A 24632-nucleotide genomic window follows, 5' to 3' on the forward strand; every position below is an offset into this window, starting at 1 on the left:
GCTGCTTTTGTCTTCCAGCAACGTTGTGATGCAGTTTCATCCACGGACTCGAGAGGGTTCCTTTAAAAAGCTGCTTGTTGGGGGTGATCTCGACACAGTGTTGAGCCAGGGAACCCCTCCAGGGTCCCAGGCAGGGCCCCCAAGGGCCGAGCAGCACTTGGAGTTGGAAATCTTTGCAATCCCCCACCAAAGAAACAGCAGCCAAGGTTCCACCACGCTGCTGGAAAATGGCTCTGCCCATGCCCAGCGAGCTGCTCCAGCAGAAACCTCTCCCAGTTCTAGCAGCTCAGTGCCTGGATGTGGTTTCCATGGAAATGGACGTCAGATCAGCAAAAAAAACCCCAACCCTCACAACCCAACCACCAGAACCAGGGCAAGTGGTTCAGATAATCTCTGTCTTGAAAGCTTGATGCCTTTATGTCACAATATTAACCTTCCCCAAGGTGGGGTGGCTTGCTTTGGGGGGGCAAAACTCCTGGGGGTCGGTTAGAGGTGTGCACACCAAGGGTGGGTCCCCCCCCAGGGAAGCCCTTCCTTTGCAGCAGGGCTTGTGCAGGTCTGCAGCCACCTGCACGCTGCCTCTTGGTGCGAGTTCAGTGTCTGGCACACGGCAGCTGCAGGGGGATTGGACAGGAGAGGGGTGTGTGGAAGGTGTGAACGTGCAGCTGGGCCATCTAAAGCACATCTGGGAGCAAAGCCCTGACCTGCACTTGGGAATGGCATTAGCCCAGGCAGTGCTGGCGCTGCAGCTTGTGGGACAAGGACAGACGGTCTTGAGGTGGCCATTGGGTACACACAAGAGGTGCTTGGGCTTGCAAGTGTCACCCCAAGGGTGGCCAAGTGGCTGTCCCCCAGAATACACTGCCAGGGGCTGTGGGATGAAGAGGTTGGCAGACCTGCAGAGCTCCTTTGGGATCCCTTTGGGCTTGAGCTGGTGCCCAAGGGAACGTGGGGAGCAACTTGAGGAGGACCAAGAGTCCTAAGCACATCATGGCCCTAGGATAACTGAGCAGCCCTGAAGCGACCTCCAGGTGACTGCGGCCTCCAGGTTAAGTGGCAATGACCTGGAGGTGACCAAAGGCCACGAGCTGTCCGTGGTCCTGAAGCAGGTGACCATAGCACCGCGCTGACCATGGGCCGGGGGCAAGTGGCCACAGCCAGGAGGTGCCTGGGTGGCACCCAGGTAGGTGGCCATGGCCCTGAGATTGCCGTGGCGCTGAGGCCCACGCCCAGCTCCGAGGCGACCATCCGAGCCCACCCAACTTGCCCCCGAGGCGACAGGCGACCCTGACCACGGGGACCCCGCTCCTCCCCACCACTGCGGTGGGAGACAAAGGGAGTCCCTCAGCCCTGCGGGCACGGGCGGAGACGGCGACGCAGAGGGGCGCAGGAGGCCGGGGCGGCCAGCGGAGGCGGCAGACGTCGCGGCGAGGTCCCGCACCGCGCTCCCGCGCCCGGCCGGGTCTCGGGGGTGGCCGCCCCGCGCCGCCCCCGCCCGCCGCCGGCGGACTACGCTTCCCGGCACGCACCGGGGCGGCGGGGGAGAGCGTGGGAGGGGGCGCGCGCCCCCCCCGGCCCCCCCCGCGGCGGGCGGCACGTGCCGCCGCGCTGGGCCAATGGAGGCGGGGCGGGGCGGGTCACGTGCCATTGTTTGGCGCTTTTGTGCGCGGCGGGGCGGGCGGGAGCGGAGTGTGGCTGGAGCGGCGGAGCGGGAAGGTGGGTGCGCGGCGGCGCTGCGGGCTGCCCGGGACGGGGCTCGGCGCGGGGCGGTCCGCAGCCCCTCCGGGGCGTGAGAAGGAGCAGGGCAGGGCGGTGGTCCCTGGGGGCTCCGGTGCTCAGTGGGATGGGCGGCGGCGCTGCAGCGGCGGGAGGTGAGGATGGGTGTCAGCGCCAGGGGCAGCCCCTGGGGATCCGCAGGCGTTCGCGGGCGCTTGAGGAGCGGGGCTCCCACGCCTGCCGCTTTTGTCTCTTACCCTTGAGAGGGTCGCGCCCCCTTCCCCCGCCCGCTTCTGGGGCGGCGCGGTGACAAAGGGACGGGAGACAATGGGCGGGGGGCGCGTCCCTGGCTCCCCGGGTCCCGGTGGGGATGGGGCTGTCCTTTGTCCCGGGAGCTGGCTGCGCCCTGTGAGGGGCGACGCCCTACTGGCGGCGGCGGCAGCGGCGCCCCCTCCTCTGCCTGACAGGACCCCGCCATTGTTAGTGGGGAAGGGGCGGCGCCCGGGCGGCCGCGCCCCGACGCCATGGATCCCGCGGCCGAGCCCCGTGCAGCGGCGGTGCGGTGAGCGGGTGGTGCTCGGCGGCGTCGTCTCGTTTCTGTGCCCCCCCCCGCCCGCTCCTCTCCCTCCCTCCTTTTCGCCCCGGGCGGGGGCCCGGCCCCGCACCTGCGGCGGGGGGCGGCAGGTGCCCGGATGTTACGGTTGGCCCCGCCCTCCCTCGAGCCCCCCGCGCGCGCGGGCAGGCGGGCGCGCGCGCGCTCTCTCCGGCTGTTTGAATTCGGTGCGGTGAGGAAGGCGCGTGCGGGGACGGGGCGGGGCCTCCGCTCTGCCGCCCGACGGCTTCGGCCCCTATTGGCTGTTAGCGGGAGGGGCGGAACCGCTGGGGTCCGGGGGGCTGCGTGGTCCTAGCGCCGCCCGGCCGGGTCCGCGCAGCCCCCCAGCCCCCGCCGCAGGTTCAATGTAAAACCTGGACGGGGGGGGAAAGTTTGGGCTTTTTTCCGACAGGTTTTATGGCCTTTTCCTTGTGACGCGCTCTTTTAATAAGTGGTGGGGGGGCGGGCGGCGGGCGTGCTCCCCGTCGGCGGCGATGTGCAGCATCGGGTTTCAGCTGCGCAAATAAAACGGAATTTCAAAGGAGCTCGGTGTGTGTTTAAGATTCTTCGGTAGCAGCAGCGGTCCTGGGTCTGCCGGCCTGGGCTCTGCCCCATTTTACCTCGGGCACGCCGGTGGAACGCCCCTAGCAGGGTGTGCTGCAGGACTGCTGGGGGAATGGGAGCCTTTGTTTGCATCTCTCGGTTACAGTGCAGTGAGACAGGGACTGCAAATGCCCAGCTGGGCAGGCACGCCGGTCCTGCAACACCCCTGACAGGGAGGGAACCTCTCTGGTGTGCCTAGCAGTGTCCATCAGCCTGAACCTCACTGGCTGGAGGTCCTGGCTGGCTTTTGTTCAGCAGATCCAATTGTGCTGAGCAGTTGATCAGAAGAAATGGAATTCATCTCCCCACTGCTCAAAGGCATTTCTCTTTGTTCTCTAGGAATCCATCTGAGTGAAGCTCTCCCAGAGTTGGCTTCTGGATTGGTATTTTCTTGATCATGGCTACTTCTGGTATGTAGCTTCATGTACTGGATGGCTTTCCCCCCCTCTGTCTCTCTCTGTTTCCTCAGAAATAATGTGAACTCCAGTGCAGTGCATTCAGCTGTGCTTGCTGTGCTGTCCTCCCCTCCCCAGGCTGCTTTGGAGAAGCAGTTAAAATGGGCTGCTAGTAAAAGCAGCAGACCCAAAGCCCTGCCAGCCTAGGCTGCTAGCAGATGGGCCCCAGCTCCTCTGTGAGCCATCTGCTCTGCTAGCAGAGCTGTCATCTCCCCTCTTGGTGAGCAGAGCTGGTGTGCTGCTCCAGCTGAGGCTGGGCAGGGCCTGGCCTGCCAGCCGAGGGCTTGCTCACTGGTTTCAGACCTTTGCTTCTGTCAGGTGAAAACCTTTGGAGGCTTTCTGAGCCTTGTTGCTGGAGAAGGAGTGGAAGTCCACAACCCTGGGCTGAAACTAAAGCTCAGGCATTTGGGTGGTGATGTGCTGAGGAGGAATTCCGAGCGGTGCTGCCCCGCTCCTGAGCGGTGCTGCTGCTGCTCACCACACAGCTGCTGCCTCACAGCCTGTCTGCTCCAGCCAGCTTTGTGCTATTGACTCTTCAGAGGCTGTTGCTGAGGCTGCCTGAGCCAGTTCCTGCCTGCCAACCCTCTTTGCTCTTTGCTGTCCCTGTGCTCCGTAGACATCCAAGTGAAGGAGCTGGAGAAGCGTGCTTCTGGGCAGGCCTTCGAGCTGATCCTTGGCCCCCGCTCCAAGGAGGCAGCCCCGGAGTTCCCCCTCTCCCCCCCAAAGAAGAAGGATGTCTCCCTGGAGGAGATCCAGAAGAAGCTGGAGGCAGCAGAGGAGAGGCGCAAGGTGAGAGGGGAAGGGCTGCAGCCAGCTCAGCTCTGCTGGGCTGGGGATGACCTCTGGGTGTGGTGCTGAATGGGACATTACCTGCACCTGGCTGCAGTCCTTGGGGCTCTGAGGGACCTCTGCCTGCAAGGCCACAACAAAGGCTCCTCAGAGCCCCAGAGATTCCAGCCAGGTTCAATGGATATCTCCTTTAGCCATTCTCAGTGGTCTGCAGTGCTCACTTGAACTGGGGGGACAGGCTTTGCTTTCAGGATGAAGCTGGGGTGGTTTGTGTGGGGCTTGGGTTTGCTGCCTTCTGTCTCCTTTAGCATCCTAACTGCAGTTCTGCCCCAGAAGGTGCAGTGGGTGCCATGGGCAGGTTTGCAAAGGCAGTCTCTGCCCTGCTGAGAGGTTTGCTGTTGAGATGGAGCTTGGAGCCCCTCGGCTGTGCAGAGCCCAAGGGCAGTGCAGCCTCCTCCTACCTCAGTCACAGCCATTCAGTGTTGTGAGGAGTGAGAGCTGCCTGGGCAGGAGCTCTCAGGGCTAGCAGCAAAGAATCCTTCTGCTCCTCTCCAGAGAAATCCCACTCAGGGTGGCTTGCAAGGCATCCCAGGATGCCAGGGGCTGGAAGGGACCTCTGGAGATCTTCCAGACCAGCTCCCTGCCGGAGCAGGACCATGGAATCCAGCACAGGTCATGCAGGAACACATCCAGATGGGGCTTTTGAACCTCCTTGGCAGCTCATAATGGTGACAGAGGTGGTGTGGGTGGGGGAAGCACCGAGGAGCTCTGTCCTGCAGCACAAAGTGACAGCAGAAAACCTCCTGGGAGCTGCCTGGCTGTGGCTGCCTGCAGCTCCGCGCTCAGAGCCTGCTCCTCTCCCTGCTTAGTCTCACGAAGCAGAAGTCCTGAAGCAGCTTGCTGAGAAGAGGGAGCATGAAAAGGAGGTGCTCCAGAAAGCCATTGAGGAGAACAACAACTTCAGCAAAATGGCTGAGGAGAAGCTGACTCACAAAATGGAAGCTAACAAAGAGAACCGTGAGGCACAAATGGCTGCCAAGCTGGAGCGCTTGAGGGAGAAGGTGAGCCTGAGCCCCAGGCCCCGCTGGGGGAGAGCTCAGCCCTGGTCCTTGCTGGGGGAACTGGCCAAGGAAAAGCCAAGGAAGCCTTGGAACAGGCTGCCCAGGGCAGTGCTCGAATCCTCATCCCTGGAGGGACTGGGAAGCTGTGCTGTGGTGCTGGGGGATGTGCTTTAGCCACCAGGGTTGGGAGAGCGAGGGAAGGGTTGGGCTGGGGCAGCTTAGACCATTGCCAGCCTGAACCAGTCTGTGATACATGGCCAAGGGGGAGGGGAAGCTTTGAGGCTGGCATCCTTTGGGGGTTCTGTGCTGATCTGCTCCTGGAAGATTATTAATCTGTTGAAGACTTGGCAAGAATCCTCCCCTTGGAGTGGAGGACAATAGATGGAGCTGGGGCAGGGCCTTGCGTTCTCCTGCAGAGCTTCATCCTGCAGCCCCCTGCTGCAACCCAGGCTCTTGGGAGCCTTCCCTGAGCTGGGGCTGGGTGGGAGGGGAGCCAGGGCCGTGCCTGCTGGGGGCCCTCAGGGCAGCTGATGGCTTCCTGCTGCTGTCTTTCAGGACAAGCATATCGAGGAGGTCCGAAAGAACAAAGAAGGCAAAGACCCTGGCGAGGCCGAAACCGACTGATGGCTCCTGGAAGCTGACTCTCTCCCCCTCCTCTGATATCCAAAGACTGTACTGGCCAGTGGTTTATCTTTGGGTTTCTGGTTGGGTTTGCTTGGGTTTGCTTTGGGTTTGTATTTTTTGTTGTTCTAAGTTCCTAGAATCTGATGTAGGGCTGTAACACGAGCTCCAGACTCGCCCCTCAGCTCTGGGGGGTGTTGGTTTCTTTTTGGGGGGTTTAGAGGAGAGATTTCCATGTGCCACCTCTTTTCTAAAGTGTTGTCTTTCCAGTGTGGCTTCTTCTTGTTGCATCCTTTTCTACTCCCAGCCCTGTCTGCTCGCTGCTGGGTTGCTGGCTTGGTCCTGTATCAGCTCTGTAAGACATTTGTGGAAGGAATCTGTAGTACACTGTTCCATGCTCAGTATCTGTTACACTTCAAAAGAAAAAGGCTCTGGCTCTGTCCCAGCCTGCTACAAACCCTGCTGTAACTGAATGACTAAATAAAGCTGCACAGTGCTGTCAGCAGGGGAGTGATTCTGGGGAGGGGGAGAGCTGAGCTAAGGACAGACAGAGGCTCATGGAAGTGTTGGGGGTGGAAGGGAGCTGAAGGATCACCTAGTCCCAGCCCTTCTGCCAGACACCTCCCACCACAGCAGCTTGCTCACAGCCACCTCCAGCCTGGCTGCAAACACCTCCAGGGCTGAGGCTTCCACCACCTCCCTGGGCAGCCTGTGCCAGGCTCTCACCACCCTCCTGGGGAAGAGCTTCTTCCCAGTCTCTAATCTAAATCTCTCCTCCTCTGTCTTCAATCCATTCCCTCTGGCTCTGTCCTGACAAGTCCCTGCCCAGCTTTCTTGTAGCCCTCTTCAGGTGCTGGAAGGCCACAGTCACTTCTCAGCTCCTTCTCTCCTGCAAACTGACCATCCCTTGGCTGGGGTCTGGTGTCTTGGCCCGAGGGGGGCAGCTCTGCTGCAGCCCTTGCAGCAGTCCCAGGCAGGCTGCACTGCTGCCTTCCCCCTCCCTGAGCTCCCACATTGTCTGACCTCCACAATCAGAGCTTTGTTTGGACACCTCAGCAGTTGTCAGCTGCTGTGTTTTGGTTCAAAGGAGCTCAGCACCACCTCCCCTGGGCTGCTGACATGCCAACAAACGAGGCCTTGTTCCCCAGGCTGCTCTCAGCCTTTCTGCTGGTTTTGGGGAGGGTTTGCTGGGGATGATTTGTGCTCTTCAATGGGGGTTTGTGTTCCACTGCCTGCAGGGGCAGAGCACAAACCTGTGCTGGAACAATGAGCACTGGAGGCTGTTTTGGTGCCTGCCCAGATGTGCTGGAGCTGAGCTGCCCACACCCAGAGCTTTGCCTCGCTGGGGGGTGAGGAATTCAACTCAGGCTCTTGAGGTGGATTGGTTGTGAAGCTGCTGCATCCTACAGGTGCCTTAAAACCCCAGCACCCCCAAACCCTCTGAGGACATCCACAGGTGCTGGTGCAGTGAGGCCACAGCAGCAGCTGGGGTCTGAGCTGCCCCCAGAGCAACCACCAGGCTCTGAGCCACTCTGCTTCAGGAAGTGTTCCCTCAGGGCAGGGAAGCTCCAGCTGCTGCCAGGCCCTTGCTGGTGCTGCTCTTGGTGGGGCACTCAGCTGGGGTTCCCCCTGGGGTGTCAGCTCTTGAGGCTTCACCAGCAGCAGGCTGATTCCCAGGTTAATTCCATCCCTGGGGCCCCTGCACTGCCCAGGTGGCAGCCTGGCCTGGGCTGAGGAGGGGGAAGCTGGCAGGGAAGGGGATTTGGGCTTCTTTTGAAGGGACTCATTGAGCCCTGGAGCAGCTGAGCTGTGCTGAGGCCTGCTGAAGAAGAAGCTCAGTTGCCTGAGCTGTCCTCTGTCACTCAACCACTGCTGGCTGCACCAGAGCTGTGCTTGACCAGGAGCTGACCTTACCCTGGAAGCAAGAGGAAGGTGGGGACCAGGCCAGGCTTGCTGCCCTGCAAAGCTGGGATCTGGTCCTTGCCCTGAAGGACCTCCAGAAGTGCTTTGATCCTTCACAACCTGAGGTAAGAGACTCTGAGGGAGCAACCACCCCCATCAGCGCTGGGGGCAGAGGTCTGGGGTGGTCCATGGCACTTGGTGTAAGCTGAGAGCACAGGGATGTGAGGTCAGGATACACCTGGGGAGGTGAGGGAGGGGAATTCAGAGCTGAGCTTTGAGACAAAGGCTGGAACCCAGTGGAGGAGGAGCTCCTGGGGGTGCTGAGTGCCACATGATGGAGGTTGAAGTGATCAGTGGCTCAATTCCCACAGCCAAGCCCATAGTGAGCAATTAAAAGGAATCAGCTCTTCAATCCATTCCTTCACCTGCCCAGAGCACCCCAAGGGTCCCAGGCACTGTGGGGGTTGTTTTCCATCCTCAAAGCGTGGGGGAGGAGGGTGGCAGCTCTGCCAGCCCCCAAAGGGGGGGAGAGCACAGAAAGATGCCAAATGTGAGCTTTTTGTCTTGCCAAAGCTGTCAGAGCTCAGCCTGGGGCCTTCTGTTCTCCTCTCCGTTTGCTTTAGGCAGCTGCCTGCGGTTCTGCTGAGCTGCAGTTCAGTGCCTGGGGCTTTGAGCTTGGGCTGGAGCTTTGGTCTGGGTCCCTGAGAGCTGCTGCGAGGGAGTGGAAGCTTTGAGGGGTGGGGGATGAGACCGGGGGGGATGCAAACAGGGTAATAATGATCTAAGAAAGGAGTAAGGAAGGGGGGAAATGAGCATGCAGGAGAGGGGAGGGGAGCCAGGGCTGGCTCGGGGGGGGCAAAGCTGGACCCGAACAGCTTGCTTTAAATGAACGAATGAAAAAGGACAAAGCAGACAAAAGCTGCGCGGCTGGAGCCAGCGCCCAGCCCAGCCTGCGGCCCCGCTTACAACGGCAGAGCGGTGCGGGGAGCCCGGGGAGCCCGGAGCGGCCCTGCGCGGCCCTGCGCGGCCCGGGAGCGAGCCCGCGGACACAGCCCCCCCCCCCCCCCCCCCCCGCGGACACAGCCCCCCCCGGGGCAGCTGCCGCTGCGGGGGAGCCGCAGACTGAGCACCGAGGCCGGCGAGCGGTGAGCGGGCACCGGGAGCCGCTGGGGAGATGCCAGGCGGAGGCCGCGGCGGCGGGGCGGGCCCGGGCAGGGGGCGGGGGCCCGGGACCCGCCCCGGAGCAGCGGCGCTCAGCGTCCTGCGGCCGGGAGCGGAGCAGCGGCGGCTCGGCAGGTGCCGGGGATGGGGAGGGGGTGGCCCCGGGGCAGGGGTCTGTGCGGGGGGGTTCTGGTGGGGGGGAATGCAGCGGGGCTGGCGAGACAGCGGCAGGGCAGGGGGCTAGGGCTCCGCGGACCCTCACCTTCAGCGTCCTGGAAGTCTCCCCCCGGGGGACAAACACCCCAGGGGCGATCCTGGCAGGGGCTGAGGCTAAGGGGAGAGGCTGGCCCGGGCAGGGGGGAGCCGGGGGAGCTCAGTGGGGCTGTGCTGCGAAGGGACCCATCGCATCCCAAAAGAGCCACAGTTGTGCTTTGGAAGGTTGGAACCCAGCTGTGGGCCCGGGAGCGAGCGGGGCTGCTAGCAGCTGGGGGCTGGATGGTTGGGGAAGCGCCCGGCAGGATGGGTGGATGCTGCCTGGCAGAGGGAGGACACCGCAGCGTCCGAGGCAGCCTTCCTGCCGTCTCCCGAGGTCGTTACTCAGGGTCAGAGGCAGATTAGTGGTTGCCCGAGTGCAGGCTGTGCTCCCCCTCAGCCCAGCCTCGCAGCTGGGACGAGCTTTGCCAATCATCTCCTGCTCCGAGGAGTTCTGGAGAACCTGAAGTAAACACCACTCCCTTTCCTGCCTCCCGCTTGGCTGCTCCCAGCCTGGATTTTCCCCGGGCACCCCCCCAGGAGTGCTCTTTCCCGGGGGAGTTGGTCTCCCGGCAGCTGTGACCAGGGGGCAGAGCCGGAGCTGAGCCCCCTCCCAGGCACCCCCGAGGGCAGCGGCGGCCCCGGCACAGGGGCAGGTTGTGCAGGCAGCTGAAGGGCAGCAGCCTCCTCCGAGCTGCTCGCCGGATTTTGGGTCAAAAGAGCTCAGTTCGGGACAGTTCTGCTTTGGCTGCCGGCTCCCCGGCAGGACCGGAGGCTGCTCGGCTTGGGCGCAGGAGCTGCGAGCCCGGAAGAGCTTTGTGGAGTTAATTTGTCACTGGCAGCCCTGCGCCGGTGCTAGCCCAGGGTTTAGGAGGCCGAGCAAAGGGTCAGGGCTGCCCCCTGCGAGGTGCTGCCCACAGGGGCTTTGAGATGAGGTCTCTTTAACCAGATGAGGTGGGGGAAAAGGGGAAGCTGAGCAGCAAGCAGCCTCTGCTCCTCAGGCAGGCAGAAGTTACAGCCCTGCCTGCTCCATTTTGATGGGGAAATGACTGAGATCTTTTAAAACAAACAGCCCCAGCCCCTCCTCCTGCTGTTCCCGAACTTTGAAGAGCTTTTCCTGCCTGAGCTGTCCCTGAAATGTCTGCACTTGCCAGGAGCTGAGGCACAAATCAGCACAGGAGCTGGAGAGCAGGCAGGCTGTCTTCTCCAGAACTTGCCTGAGCAAGAGCAGGTAATGGGGAAGGAGGAGGGGGGCAGGGGGCAATCTCCAGCAGGTTCTGCCCAGCCTGGTTTTAAGGCTGTGTGGTGCAGAGGCAGGCCAGGCCCGCGGGGTTGTCCTTATCTTGGTGAGGACAGCAGCCTCAAAAAGGTCAGTAGGGAAATGCTTGCTCACAAAGGTTGTGCTGCTGGACCTCAGTGATGCAAGAGGATGAACTCCCTGGAGCTGTGCTCTGTGTGTGCAAAGCCACCTGGAAAACCAGGAGCTGAGGGAGAAGGGAGAAAGCTCCAAACGCAGAAGCTGCATCTGGTGGTACCCTCAGGTGCCCCCCCGGGGAGGGCAGAGCAGGGCTGTCCCACCGTGGGTGGGATCCTGGCTGGTTTGTGAAGAGGCTGCAGACGCTTCGCAGAAGGGGAAATCCAAGCTGCTGCTGGGCTGGGAGGGTTGCTGAAGCTGTGTTTGTGTAGCAGATCTCAAGCTGCTGGGGAGGAGGGGAGCTCGGAACTGATGTTCCTGCGAATGGTTGTTGTGGCAACCCCATGCTGGTGTCCTCCACCTCTGCTCTCCTCCAGACAGTTTGTCGCCTGTGCTGCGTGGGGCACTTGATGGGGTCTGAAATCTCCCTTCAGCCTCCTTCTGTTTTTGGTGCTTCTTTCGCTCCAGGCCATTCTCCAGCCAGGAGTTTGTAGATCTTCGGAAAACAAATCAGAACAAAGCCTCCAAACAGCCCCTGCTGGTTTGTGTCTTTTAGGTGAGGATTAAACCCTGCAGCAAAACTTTCTCTCTTCATCCCAAAGGTTGTTTTGCACGGTGGGGACCTGCCGTTTGGCTTCACCACAGAACCATTTCGCTTGCAAAAGCCCTGTTAAAGCTCACCATGGCAACGGTGGTGACCGAAAAGCTCAGCCGGCTCTTCATCAACGTGCGGCAAGTCCCTCAGCTCCTGGCCCCCCTCTCCCCCTCCACCGTCAGCAGCTCGGAGGTGCCAAAGGTCTTCTGGAAGCCCTACATCCACACTGGCTACCGGCCCGTGCGGCAGACCTGGCGCTACTACTTCTCCACCCTCTTCCAGCAGCACAACGAAGCCATCAACGTCTGGACCCACCTGGTGGCGGCGCTGATCCTGCTGCGGCGCTTCCAGCAGCTCTGCCTGCAGGTGGATTTTGGGCAGGACCTGCACGCCCGGCCCCTGCTCATCATCATCGTGGCGTCCATCACCTACCTGACCTTCAGCACCCTGGCTCACCTTCTGCAGGCCAAATCCGAGTTCTGGCACTACAGCTTCTTCTTCATGGACTACGTGGGGGTGGCCGTTTACCAGTACGGCAGCGCCCTGGGGCACTACTACTACGCCATCGAGCCCAGCTGGCACGAGAAGGTCAAAGGGTTCTACATGCCGGCGGCTGTCCTGCTGGCATGGCTGTCCTGCGCTGGCTCCTGCTATGCCAAGTACCGGTACCACCAGTCTGCTCGCCTTCTGAGCCTGCTCTGCCAGGAGCTGCCCTCTGGCCTGGCCTACCTGCTGGACATCAGCCCCGTGGTGCACCGCCTCTGCACCACGCCGCCCTCCGGCCGCCCCGACCCGGCCCTGCTCTACCACAAGTGCCAGGTGCTCTTCTTCCTGGTCGGGGCCTTCTTCTTCTCACACCCTTACCCTGAGAAGTGGTTCCCTGGCAAGTGCCACTTCTTCGGGCAGAGCCATCAGATCTTCCACGTGTGCCTGGTGCTCTGCACGCTGGCGCAGATCGAGGCGGTGGTGCTGGACTACCACTCCAGGCGCCACATCTATTCCGCTCTCCAGGGCGACCTGGCGCACAACTTCTCTGCCCTCTGCCTCTTCACCGTCACCTGCTCTGTCCTCACAGCTGCTTACATGGCCAGGAAGGTGAAAACCAAGCTGAGCTTCAAAGAAGAGTGAGGTCCCCGAGGGAGAAGCTGTTGAGCTCATCCCTGTGGTCAGCCTGCAGCCGGCGGCCGCGGTGCTGGCGTGAATCCAGCCACAGGCTTCGAGGAGAGGAGGAATGAAGCTGCTCCTGAGCTGTCACACAGCAGAGTGCTCTGGAGGGAGGGGAAGGAAAAGCTGCTTTCTCTGCTTTCTTTCAATTCAGGATTAGTTCCAGCTTGCTCTTAAAGCAGCACCCTGGCTTACTGCACATGTCTGAATAAAACAGTTGGAACAAAATGGTGTTAGTGCTGCAGCCCTGTGCCCTGGGGATGGGTCTGGAAGCTGCCAGGTGTCCCACAGTGCAAGGTAAGGAGATGCCAGCTGGCCCCCTGCTAGTGGTGGCAGAATGTAGCCCAGGGAAAGGGACTGAGCTGAGCTGCTCTGAACCACAGAGAAGGGTAGAAAATGTATTTAATGTCATTTCAGGCCCCTTTGTATGGTCTGGGGAGTGGTACAGAGCTGTCTGGGCAGTGGTACAGAGCTGTCTGGGCAGTGACAGGGCTTGGGGTGCAGCAAGGGGGGAGACAGAGCAGGGCTGGGGTTGATTTGATGGAGACTGAGCCCCAGGGCAGAAGCTGGGACCTCTGCCTCGGTGGTGGATGAGGCCCTGGGCTCTTGGTGCAACGGGTTGAGGCACAGAGGGGGCAAACGCAGGGCAGGAAACAGCTGGGCCTGCAGCTGTGGCTTGTAAAGAGAAGGTGAAGGGGGCTGGGGGAGCTCAGGGTGGGGGCTGCGCTCAGCCAAGGGCTAGGCAGGAGAGCACCAGAGAGAACGGAAAGAACCCAGGGGTGCAGTGCTGCTCCCCCCAGCCCTGCCTCCCACCCGCCGTGGGCAGCTCTGCGGCACTCAGGCTCCTTCTCTCCACCTTCCACCCGCCGCGACCCTCCGCTGCGGCCCGGGGCCCGATCCCGACCGCCAAGGGAGCTCAGCTTGGCACAGCCCACGCTCAGCCCCGCCCCCCACTGCCGTAGCCACGCCCCCCACCGCCCACTTCCTCATGTAGGCACCGGGTGGGCGGGGGCTCCGCCTCCCACTCGTCCAGCCCCCCTGCTCTGATTGGTCCATCCGCCAGGAGAGCGCGCGCGGGGGCCGGTGGCGGCCTTTGGGCGGGACCCGGACCGGAGCGCGGGAGCCAACGGGACCGGAACCGGAGCGCGGGAGCCAACGGGACCCGGACCCGTGCGCGGGAACCGGCGGGCACGGGGAGCAGCTCCGGCCCCTCTCCGGGCCCGCGGGAGCGGGAGGCAGGCTAGAGAGCGGCCCGGGGCCGGGGATGAAGCGCGGACGCCGAGGCGGCAGCGCGGCCCCGCCGGCAGGGGCGTGCGGCGTGTGGCTGGATACGGCGGAGCTGAAGCAGAGCCCGGGGCAGGTACGGCTGGGCACCGGGGCGCGCCCGGACCCTGGTCCCGGGGGAACGTTTGGCTCCGCGGGGGTGAGATCCGGCGGCACGGTGGGGTAGGAGAGGCTGCGGGAGCGAGGCCGTGGGTCGGGCAGGAGGCAGAGAGGTTTCCAGGGGGACACGGTGGGGTCGGAGGGGCTTGGGCAGGGGGATGGACAAGGCGATCCCCCCCAGCCTCATCCGCTCCGTGCTGCAGCGCTGGGGAAGGGCAGAAGTGGCTTTTAGCGCCCACTTGGCTCTGGCTTCTCTCCCTGCCCAGCCTCTCCTCGCCAAGCCGAAGGTGTCCACTCGAGTGCTGGGGAGGAAGCTTCTCTCTTTCACCCAGAGCAGAGCCTCTCAGCCACGCAGCAAGCAGACCTCCATCTCCTCCTTCTTCTGCAGCCAGACAGGTAATGGGGAACAGCCCTGGGGAGAGTGGCTCCAGGCTTGAGAGGGAATCCTCTCACTTCATTGCTTGGCAGCTTTACTGGGCAGAAAAGTGCATTTGCTGGGGAGGAAGAGGTCTGAACTCCCAGTTTGGGGTTTAGGGAGGATGGAGGCAGCTCACAATCTCTGTGCTCCTGAGGCTGCTTTTGTGCTCTGGCTTTAAGCAGCTCCCTCTTCTTCTCAGATGAAAGAGACAAAGAAAACTGCAGGCCCTCTCCTTCCATCCTGCCTGAAGACTGCAAAGGAAAAGGTGGCACTTTGGCTGCCTCCCCTGTGAAGATCTTGGCTTTGCTGCAGGTGGAGGAAGAAGCCCAGAAGCCATCCTGCAGAGCTGGGGAGGAGAAGGTGCAGGCTCCAGGCCGGTGCTGTGCCTGGACAGCAGCAGCCTCAGCAGCTCCTTTGCCAGGCTCCCTGGAAGCAGAGGCCCAGAGCGTGAGCCAAGCCTCCTGCAGGGTGGGAGAGGCTGCAGCAATCCCCTCCAGCTTCACCCAGGACTCAGAGGGCAGCCAGGTCCTGGCTCACAGACTCGAGTCAGGTTTGCTCACTGCAGACCTGCCTTCAGGAGGTGGCAGCAGAACTGCAGGCTGCAGGAGGGACAGGGAAGGGAGGCAGCTGCTGCCCGAGGGGCTGAGCACCAGGCCTGATTCCCAGCCCAGCCCTGGTGCAAACCAGAGCAAGGAACTGCACCAGCTGAGGAGCATCAATGCTTTAGCTGATGTGCCTGAGCCTATGAAGCCTGCTGTAAGGAGAGGCAGGAGCTGTGCTGCTGGGGGTTGCTCCTCCCCCCCAGGAGCAGGCAGAGCAGAGCCCCCGAGGGAGCGCAGCAGCACGGCAGAGCCGAGCAGCCCCTGCAGGGAATTGTTCACCCAGGACTCAGAGGGGAACAGAGTCATCTCCCACCGCTGCTGGAGGCTCCTCTCTCCTCCCAAGGACCAGGGCAGCTCCCTGCCCGGCTCCCCCTGCCAGGGCTCCTGCAGGGCTGCTGCCAAGAGGAGCCTGAGCGGAGCGGGGGAGGCCTGGGCAGAGCTGTGCCATGATGTACTCTTCACCCAGGACTCCCAGGGGAACAGAGTGATTAAACACTAAGTGCCCTCAGGTGCCTCAGCTCAGGAGCTGGTTAAACATGAAGTGCCCCCAGCTGGGTCATCTGCTGACCTTACAAAGCCTCAGGAAAGCATTAAGGAGTGAAGGAGGTGGTCAGAAATGGGTCAGGGCCCCGGGTGGTGGTGTGGCAGAGGCAGCAGCAGCCCCCTGCAGCAGGCAGGGCCTCTGTGTTTGCTTTAATAAAGCTCAGTGTTTGAAGGAGCTGCTTCCTGTCATGGTCACAGCCCCCTGCTCCTGCAGCTGTGCCAGTCCAAAGGTGAAGGGTTTGCAGGCTCAGCTCAGGCCCCACACTCTGCCTCAGCTGCCTGCAGGAAGCCCTGGGCTCAGCTGTGTCCTGCTTCTGCCCTGTGCCAGCCCTGTCAGGGCACAGCTGGGGACTGTGGCCAAGGCCTTGCACCTTCTGTGGCTGTGAAAGATGAACCTCTGGTAGCTGTGGGTGGGACCACAGCACCCAGCTGCTGTTAGCAGAGGCTGAAGCTGAGGAAGGCTGTGACAAAGAGGAGGAATGGGGACAGTGCCACCTGCTCTGGAGGGGTAGCTCCTTCAGGGGTGAGCCTGGGGTGTGTCAGACAGCACAGGGAGAGCTGCAGGCTGCAGGCAGAGCTGGGCAGTGCTGCCTGGGGCTGCTCCACAGCTCAACCAACAGCCTTGGTGCCTCCACACTGCCTGGCTGGCTCCACCTAATCCCTGCTCTGGCGGATGGGAGGGGAGGGCTCTAGGCTGGAGCTGTGCTTTGAAGGACAGGGCCCAGCTGCTCCAAAGCCCCAGGGTCAGGAGGAGCAGAGGCCAGCTGTGCCCCTGCTCCAGAACAAGAGGCTGCTCTGGTTTAATTCTCTTCTACATGTGGAGGACACCTCCACCACTGCCAAGTGCTGCTGTTCCAGGCAGCTTCCCCTTCCCCTGGGGCCACAATTTCAGTGTGAGAGATGCAGCTGGGGCAGGGCTGAGGGTTTGCTTTGCCAAGGGCTGGGAACCTGGTGAAGGAAGAAGGCTCTCAGCACCTGAGAGCTGCAGCACCTCCCTCTGCAGCAGCTGCACTCCCACACCTGCCCCCCAGCCACCTCCCCTCTGCCCCCTGCACACCACCAGGCACAGCCAGGCTCTTACTAAGGCTCCATTTTATACAAAGGGGAAACCCAAAGTCCTGCTTTGACCACAGCCATGAGGAACAGTGCAGAGGAGGTGGAGCTGCAGGACGCCTCTTGGGTCAGGGACAGCCACAGGCAAGGCCAAGTCCCTTCCCCCCTCTGCTGGGGTGAAAGCTCTGGGGGCAGGTGCTGGGCTCTCAGCAGGGGGGGTGTTCAATAAATAGACCTCTGAATGCTAACTAAAGTACAGTCTCTGCACACAGGAACTAGTCAGGAACATTACATTACTGCCAAGAAATTAAGGCCATTCTGTCATGCAAGTGTGGGGAGTGAGGGAACACCCAGGGGCACACCAAAGCCAGCCAGCAGCCCTTGCCCACCCCCTGTGGCCTCAGCCCACCACGGGGGCAGACAAGAAGACTTCTTTTCACCACTGCTTTAACAACAACCTCCTAAACACTACAGACCAGGACACATGAATTAGCTTATTCTCAGCAGCTTCTGCACCACACTCAACAGGGAAAGAAGTGGATGGTGGACACTGGGTGCTACTGGAGGTGGTAACTGGGCAGGGTGGACTGAGGCCCTTCTAAGGTAATGCTTCATTGCAACCTAAGGAAAAGAAATGTAGGTAGAAAGAACTTCTGTCCAGCAGCACTCCTTGCACTCTTGAGAGGATCCTTAGCACTCATCCACAGCAAAACACAGGTGGGGAGGAACTCCCAGCTCCTTAAAAAGTGGTTTGGTTTGGTTTGGTTTTCTCTTCAGTAAATTCATGGAAACCACATCCCAAAGCTGCAGGGCCTCAAGCCTGCAGGGCCTCTCCCAGGCCATGTCCAGGGCAGGAACCATTTCCTATCTCAGAGAAGAGGCAGAAGGCTCAGTCCTTAGGAAGGCAGCTACAGTGCAGGAGATTTGGGAGCATAATACTTCTGCTTGCAGAGTTTGATGACTGAGCCATCATTTCTCCTTCAGGGTCAGATCTTCATCCTTCAGAGCAAATTTCCTTCTCAGAACTTCTGCTATAAGCACAGCTGGGTCCTCCTCCTTCATTGGAGTTCTGTTTCTACATGGAAGGCAAAAACATGCAGGGACTCAGTGAAGAGAAAATGCCAACCCTGCTGCAGCTGTGCCCAGTCCCAGCAGCTCCTCAGCTCCCTGTCCTAACCCCAGCACACAGTCAGCAGCCCCAAACTGAGCTGCTCCCCTCTCAGAGGGCACCACAGACACCAGAGCAGGCCCTGCCTCACATCTGCTGACTCAGCTCTGCAAGTGCTCCTCAGCCACCCCTGAAGCCCCCCAGGTTGTGCCTAAGCACCAAGTCCTAAGCAGGAGCATCAGAGAAGCATCTCTGTGCTTATCTCATTAAGCACCACTTGCTTCCCTCATCCACTTAAAGCCTGCAAGATCCTCTTAAGTGTTGGAGAGCTGCAGTGACACCAGAGGGCTGTGCCTAGGAATTGAAGCTCAGCAGTGACTTATTTAATGTAATTCTAACCTACCACACAGCTTTAATTAAGCTGCAGTAACCAGAGCCTGAGCTAGCCTAAGATGCTGCTGTTGCACAGGGGAAGCAAGGTAGAGGCTGAGCTGAGAGAGGAGGAAGAGCTGAGCTGAGAGAGGAGGAAGAGCTGAGCTGGGAGAGGAGGAAGAGCTGAGCTGGGAGAGCAGGAAGAGCTGAGCTGGGAGAGGAGGAAGAGCTGAGCGGAGAGAGGAGGAAGAGCTGAGCGGAGAGAGGAGGAAGAGCTGAGAGGAGAGAGGAGGAAGAGCTGAGAGGAGAGAGGAGGAAGAGCTGAGAGGAGAGAGGAGGAAGAGCTGAGATGGGAGAGGAGGAAGAGCTGAGCTGAGAGAGCAGGAAGAGCTGAGCTGAGAGAGCAGGAAGAGCTGAGCTGAGAGAGCAGGAAGAGCTGAGCTGGGAGAGGAGGAAGAGCTGAGAGGAGAGAGGAGGAAGAGCTGAGCGGAGAGAGGAGGAAGAGCTGAGAGGAGAGAGGAGGAAGAGCTGAGAGGAGAGAGGAGGAAGAGCTGAGAGGAGAGAGGAGGAAGAGCTGAGCGGAGAAAGGAGGAAGAGCTGAGCGGAGAGAGGAGGAAGAGCTGAGAGGAGAGAGGAGGAAGAGCTGAGCGGAGAGAGGAGGAAGAGCTGAGAGGAGAGAGGAGGAAGAGCTGAGCGGAGAGAGGAGGAAGAGCTGAGAGGAGAGAGGAGGAAGAGCTGAGCGGAGAGAGGAGGAAGAGCTGAGCGGAGAGAGGAGGAAGAGCTGAGAGGAGAGAGGAGGAAGAGCTGAGCGGAGAAAGGAGGAAGAGCTGAGCGGAGAGAGGAGGAAGAGCTGAGAGGAGAGAGGAGGAAGAGCTGAGAGGAGAGAGCAGGAAGAGCTGAGAGGTGTCCCTGCCCATGGCAGGGGGTTGGAGTAGATGATCTTTGAGGTCCCTTCCAGCCTGAGCCCCTCTAGGATTCAGCCTGAGGCTTTTCTGTTCCAGTGCAGAGGTAAAACCAAAGGCAGAGAGCTCAGGAGAGCACTTACAGGTCTTTGCTCTGCTTCATCCTCTGGATGTCCTTCAGGATGCCCATCATGTCTGCAAAGCTGCTGGCCTTGGAGAGAGAGACAGAATCCTCCTCCTCAGGATCCTTTGGCTCTGGCTTAAAACACTCCGAGCTGGCAGAGCAGAGCATGGAGACGGAGGGCAGCTCAGGGCTGTCCAGCTCTGCCTCCTCCTCTGTGATGTCACTAATGACAAAGGAAGTTGTGGACTGGAAGGAAGGTCCAAAGCAAGGCAAGGGAGAAGATGCATTTGAGCTTCCTGGGGATAACAAATCTGGTGTGAAGGAAGCAGAAGCTGGAAAAGAAAAGAGCAGAGGTGGAGAGAAGAACTCAGCCCAAGCCAGGCAGCTGCTGGTTGGGTTTTCCCCCTCCTCCAAGTAACAGAAGATAAATCAAGAGGCCTCCTCAGCCAGGCTGTGAGCAAACAAACTCAGCACAGCCTCTGTCCACTGCTTCCCATGGCACCATGCTCACAGAGCCACACAATGAGCTGGCTTGGAAGGGGCCTCAAAGCTCATCCAGTTCCAGCCCCCTGCCCTGGGCAGGGACACCTCCCACCAGCCCAGCCTGGCCTTGAGCACCTCCAGGGAGGGCACAGCCACAGCCTCCCTGGGCAGCCTGTGCCAGGCTCTCCACCCTCACTGCAAAGAATTGCTTCCTAATCTCCAGTCTAAACCTCCTCTCCTCAAGCTGGTTTGAAGCTGAGGGGGGCAGGGTCAGACTGCTCTTAGGAAGTTCTTCAGTGCTGAGGCTCTGGAGCAGGCTGCAGCAAGCCTTGGACAAGGAAGGTTGGGGCCAGAGAGGTCCTGGAGGCTTTCCAAAGCCACCTGGCTGTGCTCCTGTGTGCCCTGCTCTGGCTGGGGGTTGGACTGATGATCCCGGGAGGTCCCTTCCAGCCCCTCCCCTCTGTGATTCTGTGGTCTCAGAGCTAAGCACACAGGGAAGGGAGAGGAGCCTGTCCTCACTGCTGAGGCCTGGGGTTAACCCAAGGCTGTTAGCTGCACAGACCTTTACTGCAATGAAGAAATTCCTCAGCTCAGCCTTTCCCCAGGGACCTTTTGTGTGAGCAGCCTGGCTCCTCTCCTTCCCCAGAGACCTCACCTGCTACAGCAGGGCACTGTCAGAGAGCAGCAAACACCAACCCACACCCAGATGTGACCCTCAGGCTCCTGGCTGGCTGGCAGCAGGGAGGGAAGGGCAGGGAGACACCAAGTGAAGCTTGGTGCTGGAGGTGAGCACCTCCAGAGCAAGCACAGCCACAAGGCAGCTCCTGCTCCTCCCCAGAGCCAAGCAGGGCTCCTCCTCCAGACACAGAGCCAGCTCTGAGCTGACACCAAAGATGGAATCCTACCAAGCAGAGCAGCAGCTCTGCTGGAACAGCACTGAGCAGCTGTGCTGTGTGTGCAGGCCTGGAGGGGGCTGAGGCTCTCAGGCCCTGCTGCTGCCCAGCCCAGAGCTCCCTGCAGCCCTACCTGACTCTGCAGCCACGATCTTAGCGATCTGGCTCCGGAGGTGACTCAGCTCATCCTGGAGCTCTGTTGTCCTGCTCAGTGCTGGTAAACCAGGCTTCTTCAGGGCCAGCAGCTTCTCCTCCTGCTTCCTCAGGTTGGGGACTGAAGCATTTCGCTGTATGACGGTGAAGGGACTCGGCTTCCACTTGTGCTTCAGCGGCCGAGTGTCGCTCCTGCAGCACAGACACCGCGGGCTCACTGGGGAGCCCAGGGCCCTCTGCGGCACCTGGGGGCGCTCTGCCTCCACCTCGGGGCAGCAGCAGACTTCCCACACGATGAGCTGAGCCTCTGCACCTCGGTGGTGTCTGTGTCACTGGGGGGCTGCCTGCACCAAGCTCTCTGTGCCACCGGGGGGCTGGGCTGCGCCGCTCTGGGCTCTCTCTGCCTGGCAAGGACGCGAGGCCTGGCACAGCAATCCTGCCCCAGCAGCTCAGGATGTGGGGGGAGCACACAGAGACCAGGCCTGGGGATGCTCCTGTGGCCTGAAGTGATTCCTCTCCTGCTCAACCTGTCCCCAGGCCAGGCAATGTGCTGGTGCACGTGGGGAATGTCACCTACTCCTGAACTTTTGCCTCTGATCCCAAAGTCCTTTTTGTCCTCCAGAAGGGAAGGGCCAGAACCAAACTCCTGAGGGCAGAACATTTCAGACCCAGCAGAACTCAACTCTTCACCTTGCTAACCAGCAGGGATCAGGGGGGAGGGTTCCCCTGCACTGAGCTTTCAGCAGGCTCTTAGCACACCCCACAGGAGTCCCTCCCAGCGTCTTCTGTTCATCATTTTCCTCCCTGTCTCTTGGGGGAAAATGTCTTCAAAGAGGCACCAACCACACCAGACCCTGAGAGGAGGGGGAGCTGTGGGGACCTGAGCAGTGCCTGCCCCATGCAGGGTGTGGACACCAGGAGGAACCAACCTGACCCTGGCGTAGGTCTCCTCATCGTCTGCTGCTATCCACACGATGTCTGCCAGGGTGGGGACTGGAGGCACATCACCGAAGTACAGCTCTGAAACACTTGGGAGAACCTGAAGAGAAGAAAGCCTCTGTGAGGAGAGGGCAGTCCTGTCCTGCTCTGCCTGCTGGGGCTGTCCCAGGAGGCCTGCAGCAGCTTCAGAGCCCTTCTCCTCTGCAGCAGGTCGGATGTGCCACAGCAGCACCACTCAGCTCACACAAAGGGAGTCCCAGCACACAGCCCAGCAGTGGCTCTGCTTGGAAAAGGCCTTCAGGACCATCAGCTCCAACCACTGACCCAGCACCACCAAGCCTGCTGCCAAACCATGTCCCTCAGCACCCCTCCTGTGCTGCTTTCCAACCCCTCCAGGGATGGGGAATCAATCCCCCTCCTGGGCAGCCTGGTCCAGGCCTTGAGGACTCTTTCAGTGAGGCCAACCTAAACCTCCCCTGCTGCACCCTGAGGCCATTTCCTCTCATCCTCTCACTTGCCACCAGGGAGCAGAGCCCAACCCCCAGCTGGCTCCAGCCTCCTCTCAGGGAGCTGCAGAGAGCAATGAGGTCTCCCTCAGCCTCCTCCAGGCTGCACACCCCCAGCTCCCTCAGCTGCTCCTCCCCAGCCCTGCTCTCCAGACCCTTCCCAGCTTCATTGCTCTTCTCTGGACCTGCTCCAGCCCTCAAAGTCCTTCTGGAGTGAGGGCCCCAAAGGTGCCCCCAGTGTGGCCTCAGCAGTGCCCAGCCCAGGGGGGCAGTCCCTGTGCTGCTGTGTGGAGCTCTGGAGGCTGCTGTGCTGGGTGGGGAGCAGGCAGTGCAGGACATCTGATCCAGCTCAGCAGCCTGCCAAGGCCACGTGCAGCTCCCTGCCACTGACAAGTGCCAGGCTGCCCTTCAGCTCCAGCAGGGACTCAGCCATTGCAGAAGCCCTGAGGAAACACAGGCCCAGAGGGCATCTGCCCTGCTGGAGGTCACACAGTGAGGCACAGGTTCAGCAGCTCCAGCTGGGGAGCCCAGCCCCCAGCAGTGTCTGGGGAGGGACTGCCCTCCCCCTCCAGCTGCCCACAACCACTTGCAGGAACAGAATCTACAGAGCAAAGAGTAAGAAGAGCCTCATGGTGCAGGACCTCTGTGAACCCAGCTGGGGAGCAATGCAAGAGCTGCTCTAGGGCAGCAGCTTCCTGCACATCACCACCAGACCCCCCAGGACTCCTCTTACCTCAAAGGTTGCTCTGGGGCAGGGCTTCAGAGGGAGGTTTGATCCAATCCTCCTGACAACGCTGCGTGCCGAGCCGTGGGGCTTGTTCTGCCAGATGGGGATGGTCTGGAGGAAGCCAAGGGGCAGGATTAACATCCCCTGGGGTCACAGCATGGCTCAGGTTGGGAGGGACCTCAGGGATCATCAGCTCCAACCTCAGGATTTGCCCTTTTTAAAGGCTATTACATTGCAAACTGTCACACACAAGGCCCTGAGCAGCTCTGGCCTTTGCCTTTTCATCTGTTCTGGGATGTGTCTGACTGGGAACCTGCTGAGCCCCAAGGTCACAGCCTGTGTCTCAGCTGAGCCCTGGGGACAGTCACTGACTCTGGGGCAGTGCAGGGGCAGTGCCTTCAGCACCGAGGAGAAGCCTTCAGTGACAGCCACTGAGCTCCAGGTGAAGGCAGATCACAGAGAGGAGAGCAGTGTCACATGAGGGGGCCAGGAGAGAGCTGAACTCAGCTGAAAACCTCATTCAAAGGGACACTCACTGACCCCTGCCAGCAGCACTGGATGGAGGCAAAGTGTCCCCAGGGTCAGCCTCGATGGGGGGTGGCCAGAGCAGCCGTGGAGGCTTTCAGGAGGTGCTGGGGGGCTCAGGAGGTGAAGTGCTCTGTCTTTGACCTCTCTGCCAGTCCTGTGGCCGCCACAGGAGCCAGCACAGGGCTCTGCACCGCCAATGCCTGTGACAGGCTGGCCTCCAAGCAGGTTGTTTCGCTCTCCTCACCAGCGAAGCCATCAGTTCATTAACTGCTGGAGCCTGCTGCACGCCCAGCGCCTGGGGGCTGGGCCGGGGCTCTGCCGGGAGGGTGCCTGAGGTGCGTTTCACACCGAGCCCCGAGCCGCCGACCGCTGCGCCCCTGGCAGCCCCGGGGCACTGCTGGCCGGAAGGAAGGGCCCGAGGGAAGGGGAAGGGAAGGGACCAGGGGAAGGGACCAGGGGAAGGAGAGAAGGGGAAGGGACGGGGCCCGGGCGGCCGCGGTACTTACGGACTCCGCTGCCATCGCCGGCCGCGGCGGCGCCCTCGGGGCAGGCTCAGCGCTGGCTGCGGCGGCTCCCGCGGCTCATCCTCCCCTGCTCCCCGCCGGGCCCGGAGCTCCTCACTGCGGGGCACAGGTGACTGGCTGCGGGCACGGCCCGCACGGAGCCGCACCGAGCCCCCCGGAGCCGCACCGAGCCCCCCCGGGCCGCACCGAGCCCCCCCGGGCTGCACCGAGCCCCCCCGGGGCCGCACCGAGCCCCCCCGGGCTGCACCGAGCCCCCCGGGGCTGCACCGAGCCCCCCCCCCGGAACCACACCGAGCCCCCCCGGGGCCGCACCGGGCCCCCCAGGGCTGCACCGAGCCCCCCAGAGCTGCACCGAGCCCCCCGGGGCCGCACCGAGCCCCCCCGGAGCCGCACCGGGCCCCCCAGGGCTGCACCGAGCCCCCCCGGGCTGCACCGAGCCCCCCGGAGCCGCACCGAGCCTCCCCGGGGCTGCGCCTCCCCCCGCCCGCAGCCAGCCCCCCCCGCGCCGCCGGCTCCCACCCCGGGGCCCCGCCGGTACCTGAGGGGCTGCGGCTGCGCTCGGCCCCGCTCCCGGCCCCGCTCCCGGCCCCGCCGCCGCCATCACCCGGAAGCAGAAGCCGCCCCCAGCGCTTCCGGACGGCCCGGGAACGGGCGCCGGGAACGGGCGCCGGGAACGGGCGCCGGGAACGGGCGCCGGGAACGGGCGCCGGGAACGGGCGCCGGGAACGGGCGCCGGGAACGGGCGCCGGGAACGGGCGCCGGGCACCGGCACCGGGGGAGGCAGCCACGGGGACCGGCAGCCACGGGGACCGGCGACCCCAGCCCAGCCCGGCCCTGCCGCCCCCGCCCCGTCCTGCAGAGAGCTGCGGGGAGAGCCGAGAGCCTCCCAGGGCCCGAGGGGCTCCGGGGCAGCGGCAGGGAGCGGCGGCAGGAGCGGCGCCGGCCTCGCCCCGCAGGAGCTGGCCTGGGGCGCTGGGGAGAAGCTGTTCCCCACGGGGGGGAGGCTCCGGCACAGAGGCACTCGGGGCTGCCGAGCCTGCAGGCGTTCC

General features: G+C 61.9%; 4 protein-coding genes across 7 annotated transcripts; 3 read left to right on the forward strand and 1 right to left on the reverse strand.

Moving 5' to 3' along the window:
• Nucleotides 1–1654: 1654 nt before the first annotated feature.
• STMN1 (stathmin 1) lies at nt 1655–6339 on the forward strand. Its single transcript, XM_068159107.1, has 5 exons — nt 1655–1716; nt 3251–3321; nt 3983–4155; nt 5025–5216; nt 5772–6339. The coding sequence occupies exons 2-5, from the start codon at nt 3309–3311 to the stop codon at nt 5838–5840; spliced, it is 447 nt and encodes a 148-aa protein (XP_068015208.1). The 5' UTR covers nt 1655–1716; nt 3251–3308; the 3' UTR covers nt 5841–6339.
• Nucleotides 6340–8965: 2626 nt separating this feature from the next.
• PAQR7 (progestin and adipoQ receptor family member 7) lies at nt 8966–12554 on the forward strand. Of its 4 annotated transcripts, none has more exons than XM_068159086.1 (3): nt 8966–9035; nt 10225–10383; nt 11169–12554. In XM_068159086.1, exon 3 carries the CDS (start codon nt 11249–11251, stop codon nt 12287–12289), a length of 1041 nt encoding a protein of 346 aa, XP_068015187.1. In that variant the 5' UTR covers nt 8966–9035; nt 10225–10383; nt 11169–11248; the 3' UTR covers nt 12290–12554. The 4 variants fall into 4 exon arrangements, with proteins under 4 accessions (XP_068015187.1, XP_068015186.1, XP_068015189.1 ...); XM_068159085.1 differs by having other exon boundaries at nt 8972–9035; nt 11123–12553; XM_068159088.1 differs by lacking the exon at nt 10225–10383 and having other exon boundaries at nt 8973–9035.
• Nucleotides 12555–13469: 915 nt separating this feature from the next.
• On the forward strand, nt 13470–15630 carry AUNIP (aurora kinase A and ninein interacting protein). The gene is made up of 3 exons (XM_068159079.1): nt 13470–13685; nt 13975–14104; nt 14326–15630. The coding sequence occupies exons 1-3, from the start codon at nt 13590–13592 to the stop codon at nt 15225–15227; spliced, it is 1128 nt and encodes a 375-aa protein (XP_068015180.1). The 5' UTR covers nt 13470–13589; the 3' UTR covers nt 15228–15630.
• Nucleotides 15631–16599: 969 nt separating this feature from the next.
• On the reverse strand, nt 16600–24222 carry MTFR1L (mitochondrial fission regulator 1 like). The gene is made up of 7 exons (XM_068159098.1): nt 24122–24222; nt 23566–23679; nt 22538–22642; nt 21289–21398; nt 20340–20551; nt 18850–19162; nt 16600–17399 (listed from the first exon to the last, which is right to left on the reverse strand). The coding sequence occupies exons 2-7, from the start codon at nt 23578–23580 to the stop codon at nt 17294–17296; spliced, it is 861 nt and encodes a 286-aa protein (XP_068015199.1). The 5' UTR covers nt 23581–23679; nt 24122–24222; the 3' UTR covers nt 16600–17293.
• Between the last annotated feature and the right edge of the window lie 410 nt (nt 24223–24632).

Source organism: Melanerpes formicivorus, unplaced genomic scaffold, assembly GCF_026170545.1.
Source record: "Melanerpes formicivorus ecotype bairdi unplaced genomic scaffold, bMelFor1.0.p_v2 SCAF_45, whole genome shotgun sequence".
Taxonomy (NCBI): Eukaryota; Metazoa; Chordata; class Aves; order Piciformes; family Picidae; genus Melanerpes; species Melanerpes formicivorus.